The sequence below is a fragment of the Sinocyclocheilus grahami genome, unplaced genomic scaffold, assembly GCF_001515645.1.
Source record: "Sinocyclocheilus grahami isolate Dianchi unplaced genomic scaffold, SAMN03320097.WGS_v1.1 scaffold176.1, whole genome shotgun sequence".
NCBI classification, from domain to species: Eukaryota; Metazoa; Chordata; class Actinopteri; order Cypriniformes; family Cyprinidae; genus Sinocyclocheilus; species Sinocyclocheilus grahami.
Window position 1 is genome coordinate 1,145,083 of NW_015505355.1, and position 6,590 is coordinate 1,151,672.

General features: G+C 36.6%; 1 protein-coding gene across 1 annotated transcript in view; it reads left to right on the forward strand.

The window, feature by feature from the left end:
- pik3r3a (phosphoinositide-3-kinase, regulatory subunit 3a (gamma)) overlaps window positions 1-6,264 on the forward strand; it is a 9,190-nt gene extending 2,926 nt beyond the window's left edge. Inside the window, exons 5-7 of the mRNA XM_016283611.1 lie at window positions 2,868-2,989; window positions 4,016-4,180; window positions 5,207-6,264. Coding sequence (XP_016139097.1) covers window positions 2,868-2,989; window positions 4,016-4,180; window positions 5,207-5,390 — 471 coding nt within the window. The 3' untranslated portion in view covers window positions 5,391-6,264. The remainder of the gene's footprint in view (window positions 1-2,867; window positions 2,990-4,015; window positions 4,181-5,206) is intronic.
- Window positions 6,265-6,590: the final 326 nt, after the last annotated feature.

The following is a 6,590-nucleotide window of genomic DNA, read 5'->3' on the forward strand; positions in this document are numbered from 1 at the left end:
ATTTATACGTGTGTGTGTGTGTGTGTGTGTGTGTGTGTGTGTGTGTATGTATATATATATATATATATAAGGGATGTTCATTTTAACCGTTAACCGACCGTCAAGAATTTTTACCGATTAATACAATCAGTTAAACGGTTTAAAAAAATTAATTATTATTATTATTTTTTTTTAGTAATTTATTAAAATATTTAAAAAGGTTTGCTGCATGGTTGAAATATGCTACGTGTATAAAAAAAATAGTTTTTTTGAGGGAAACAAAACACAAGTCGCATTTTATTGTTTGATTCAGAAATGGGCCTAATACCGACGCGAGATGTTTACAAACATTATAATAAACACTGTAAACATAGCTAGGCTGTTTTAGTTCCCCTCACTCCACAACAAAGCCTTTCAATTAACAGTATTTAGAAAAGAACAAGAATTACAAATATAAGAAGTTATAGCAATATAAACGACAAGCCAAAACTAATTCATTTAGACTCAAACGAAACTGAAAACAATGCTGCGTCTCTCATTCGACGCAAAATCAAATGTTTCCGTATTCGTGATATATTTGAATGCCAAAATATTATTTATTATGTAGCCTACTTCACTGGCGTTCCAATAGCCACATAAAACTAAATGTTTTGCATAACATCATGGCGGTGCGGTGATAACACTTAACGGCACAGATTTGACTACATATTTAAACTGAGCAGTGTGTTTTTTCCATATTTTTGACGGACTGTATTTTATTATGATAATGAACAGGTAATGCTTAACTGTGTGTGCGCATGCGGCACCGGCGCAATCACTTGAGTCTTTTTCCTTCTAACAGTGGAAGCAACTACTCCTTTTAGTCTTAAAGATAATCGGAATTGTAAAAGGTTTGCCTTTATTTGTGTACATTCACAATAAAAACAAATCTTTGTGCTTTTGTAAAATAAGCCTAAAGAAAAACAGGATGCCGCTTTCTGCCGTCTTGGTTTCCTTTCACGCAGCACAAAAATGAACTGAAACTCCGAATACTAGGCTACTTGTTGCACAGTTTTTCTTTTGTTTTCTTAGTTTATTATTTAAGTAAAAATATATTTCTCGTATAGGCCTATTTATCGTTATACATATAGGCCTATAGCCTAGCTTTATTATGTTTTTCTCCGCTAGCAGAAGCGCTGCAGGTGCATGATGGGATATGATGGCCATGTGAATCCTCATGTTCTGTTGTTTGCTGCTTTTTGCGCATGCAAAATGAATCCCCGGAAAACAAATGTTAGTATTTTTTTTTTTTAACTGGTCACAGACACTTATCCTTTCTAATTTAATTAAATTAGAATTTAAAATAATTTTGTCGGTTAACGGTTAATAATCGGTTAACGAGCGTTGGTTGTCGGTTAGGAAAAATAACCACTACCACAATAACCACACTACCAGTCAAAAGTTTGGGATCCGTAAGACTTGTAATGTTTTTTTAAAGAAGTCTCTTAAGCTCGTCAAGGCTGCATTTATTTGATTAAAAATACAGAGAAAAAAAAAAATCTTGCAAAATGTCATTACAATATAAAATAATGTTTTCTATTTTAATATCCTTTAAAACATTAATTTATTTCTGTGATGCAAAGCTGATTTTCCATCATCATTACTCCAGTCTTCAGTGTTACATGATCCTTCAGAAATCATTCTAATATGCTGATTTATTTTCAGAATTATCAATGTTGGCAACAGTTGTGCTGCCAAATATTTTTTTTTTGGAAACTGCGATACTTTTTTTTAAATAAAAGTTTAAAAGAGGAGCATTTATTCAAAATATTAATATTTTCTAACAATATAAATCTTTGCTATTATAATGTTACAAAAGCTTTTTATTTCAGATAAATGCTGATCTTTTTTACTTTTTATTCATCAAAGAATCCTGAAAAAAAAAAAAAAGTATCACGGGTTCCCCCCAAAAAATACTGAGCAGCACAACAGTTTGCAGCACTGATAATAAATCAGCATATTAGACTGATTTCTGAAGATCATGTGACACTGAAGACTGGAGGAATGATGCTGAAAATTCAGCTTTAATCACAGGAATAACTTTGATTTTAATGTATATTAAAATAGAAAAATGTTATTTTACATCATAATAATATTTCACAATATAAATTTTTTTTCCCTGTATTTTTGATCAAATAAATGCAGCCTTGATGAGCAGAAGAAACTCCTTTAAAACATAAATCATTTTGATCCCAAACTTTTGACCGGTAGTGTATATATTTGTTTTTCTGAATTGCATTAAGCACAGTAATGAGAAAAAGAAAAAAAAGTAATTACAAAAAAAAAAAAAATCTTATCTACATGGAAATATACATAATATAGTATAGATTTAACTGATATATTATTCATTATTAACATAAGGAATGCAAAATGTTCACATCAGATAAATGTATTTCTAATCAAACCAACACAATAAAAGTGTTTTTATAAGTGGAGAGGATTTCAAAGCTAAGCGTATTCAGCCAACACTGATTTATAATATAAAATAGTGTAATGAGAGGACTTGTAAGTGTATAAAGCTGCTTGTGCTTTAATGAAACTCTGTTGCAGTATTGAGCTTATCATGGATAATTTAAACACCTCTGATTGGCCATTGGCAATTTACACCTTCAACAGACATGTCTATGATTGGCTACAATGCTCAATGCAGCAACCGCTCGTGCACACACACACAAATACGCTTGGGAACTGAATATGAAAACTCAATTTTTGGTTTTATTTTTTTTGGTTAGTTTTAAAGGCAATGATTTCAGTTTTGGTTTAGTTTTAGTTTTTTCATCTAATTGTTCAAAAGAAGAAATTTATATCAAATGCATTGCTTTTCTAAGGTTCTCCCTGTTGCTTTACAGGAAATCCAAAGGAGAGAAACATTTGAGGCCGTCAGCATGACCGAGACCTCTGAAGAACAGTGTTGTTCTCAGGAGAACTCTTGCAAGGATTTCCAAGACACAGTCCAGAGTGAGCTGAAAGAGTGAGTGTCCATATGATCTGTATGTTTAACTTAATCACAGCAAAATTATGACCCTTCAATGAGTGCGTTAAAGGGTTAGTTCACCCAAAAATGAAAATTCTGTCATTAATTACTCACCCTCATGTTGTTGGAAACCCGTAAGACCTTCCTTCATCTTCGGAACATAATGCAAGAAATTTTGACCCAGAAAAAAAAATTGACCCAGATCCGGTGTGATGACACATAAATGTGGAATAAAGTCATTGTGTTTTCTTTGCGCAAAAAAGTATTCTCGTAGCTTCGTAACTTTACAGTTGAACCACTGATGTCACACGGACTACTTTGTCGATCATCTTGGTACTTTTCTGGACCTTGAACGTGGTAGTTACCTTGCTGTCTATGGGAGGGTCAGAGAGCCCTCAGATTTCATCAAAAAGATCTTAAATTGTGTTCCGAAGATGAACGAAAGTCTTACGGGTTTCCAACAGCACGAGGGTGAGTAATTAATGACAGAATTTTCATTTTTGGGTGAACTAACCCTTTAACAGGACGAAAGCCGTTTGAACGAAGTGATTTAACGCAAGTCTTTTAAAGACACATGATCACTTTGTGACAAACAGATTTAGTTAAGGCTTAATGAATCAAAGTTTTGGGCGAATGGACAAAAATCTCTAATTTCATTAAAAATATCTTCATTGAAGTGTGTGACACTAGACTTAAATGCCAGTAATTATTATTTTATTGTATTTCTACAAACGTTCTTCCGGTTACCACTGATTTGAGTAAAAAAAAAAATCGTATTGTTTTACTTCTCTAAGCCCCTCAATATAAGGCACCTTCTGAAGCCGTTTAATTTCCGGTTCAAAAGGGAGTGAGTGGGCACATGTCTGGCTGCTGTCTGATGCAATAGGTCTGTAAGGTCTGTGGAGACACGGGACAATGGCTGGTGAACAGGAACTGGCATTTACAAGACAAATTGAGGCGCTCCCGTTGAGCTAAAAAAAAAAAAATCTGAGCTTTTTGCTTATTGAGTGGTTGTTTTTTCAGGTCTGAATGCGAGCGTGAGAAGAGCGTGGAGCTGCTGGAGGAGGAGAGCTGGTTTGTGGGAGATCTCGGTCGACGGCAGGCAGAGGAGCTTCTCCGTGGGAAACCGTCTGGAGCTTTCCTCATCCGCAACAGCAGCACCAAGGACTGTTATGCCTGCTCTGTGGTGTAAGTCATCAGTCAGCGGTGTTTGATCATGTGTTTAATCACACGAGAACTGAAATGCATTCCTGTTTGCTTGTTTGTATGTTCCATAACTTCACTGGCATCTTCAGAGGCTATAGTCTCATATAGGGAGACATTTGACGAATTGTGTGAAGTCTGCTCCACGTTGCATCCTATTCTGGCCACTTATGGCGCGTTTCCACTGCGTGGTACGACTCGGCACGGCACGGTTCGGCTCGGCACAGTACCGCTTTAGAGTGGCCAGGATTATTCACATGTCGTTATAGTTGCGCCGCCTCTACTGCCGCAACTCCTAAAAAACGTTTTCATTCCGCGTCGCCCCATCAAGCTCTCACTGGATCCGCTCCTCTGCTATCGGAAAACCCCCCAAAAGTGAACCGTACCAAGCCGTACCACGCAGTGGAAAAGCACCATAAATAAAGTACCAGGTACCAGGTACTGTACCCAGTGGAAAAACCCCCAAAAGTGAACCGTACCAAGCCGTACCACGCAGTGGAAAAGCACCATAAATAAAGTACCAGGTACCAGGTACTGTACCCAGTGGAAAAACCCCCAAAAGTGAACCGTACCATGCCGTACCATGCAGTGGAAAAGCGCCATTAGACTGGAGAGAAACGACCGATTGCATTATGTGACGATTGTTGAGTTCCACTTCAATGAACCGATTCATTTAATCGAACAGATTCACAATATTAATCCACCTTAAAGAGCTAGTTCACCCAGAAATGAAATTCGGGCATTTACTCACCCTCATATTCTGTCAAATCTCCATGACTTATTTTTTTCCGCAAAACACAGATGGTAAAATGATATTTCTTCATCAGTCACTGATTGTCCCTTCACTGTCAATTCTGCTCTGCTTTCTGCTATGATTAAAGAATCAAAAATGAAAACAGAAAGCATTTTAGGTCTTTTCGATTCTGTTTTGGTTAGTTTTATAGCAATGCATGAGTGTTTCCGTTTTTAGTTTCAGCTCTCCTAGCCCTGCTCTTATCTCTGCATCCACAGGGTCGGCAGCCAGGTGAGGCACTGCGTGATTCGCCACACGGAGCGCGGCTACGGCTTCGTCGAGCCCTTCGATCTCCACAAGTCTCTGAAGGATCTGGTCATGCACTACCATCACACCTCGCTGGCACAGCACAACCAGGCGCTGGACGTCCGGCTGGCGTATCCGGTCCACGCCGCTCACTAAACCAACTGCACTAAGACTGAAGGAGATTTCGCTCTATTTTACCGTCTGGACACTGTGCAAAGAGTGGAAGCGACTGTCAAGCTGTTTGTTTGTATATTGCACTTTCCAAAGCATTCCTCACGGTCATAAAGATACTCCAGTACTTGAACAAGTGTTGAATGAGCCCTTTGTAGACATGTTTACAGACACACAAAAACGTCAGACTTGGTTTTTAAGGGTTTTGTGATAGTCATGCTCTTTTAAGCAAACGGATGTAGTAGTTTTTGTGGGGATGAATGATAATCTTTTATTGCAATTCATTCATCACCCAAAACATTTTAAAAATGTATTTTGTGAATGTAACAGTTATTAAAAGACACACTTTCAGATCTTTCAAGATGCCTGCAGTTCATGCTCTTTTGTGCACCCAAGTAAGGAGTTTACTTTTTTTTTTTTTTTTTGATGCATGGTTTATTTGTTCGAGAGAAACATCTTAAACTGGTTTTAGTTCATAAAATTTGAATAACATTTTAAAGGCGGCTTGAAAATTGTGCACAATGTGAGTATCCACTTTGCATCGGTTACAGAGTAAGAGGAAATGTATTTGTTGAATTCACATTTCTGGCATACTTCTAATGTTTACCTTTTTTTACTATGCTTGTTTTAGGAAAGCCAGGACAGTGCAGTTGTCTTGCGGGCTGAACAGCCCAGGCACTTCATAGAGTTTAATACATAAGTGTGTCTGTGGTTAACCACACAATGTCAAAATGCTTATTCTTGAGATGAGCAACTCTTTTTATTTGTCAGCAGCAGACCGTACAAAGGGAACGTTTCCCCTTCTTTTGCAGAGCTTATTTTGTGCTGCAGTGTTTTCACTTGCATGCTTCTTAAATAAATAAATAAATAAAAACAAAAATGATTGAGAATAAACCCAGAGCTCATGTCTGATTTATTAAACATGTTTCATTACACATTTTGATGGTCTTAGAAATTCTGCTGACTGTAAGGAACTACATGTCAACTAGCAGTCATTAGAGTATTAGTAGACTGGTTATGGTTAGTAGAATAAGTTGACGTACTTGCCGTTATTTTAATAGCAGTAGTGACTGAAACTATTGTAGTTTTGATTTTTTTTTTTTTTTTCAGTTTTTGTAATTTTTATTAGTAATGTTTATGTAGTTTTTTTTCCATTTTCATTTCAGTTGAGATTTTAGTACATTT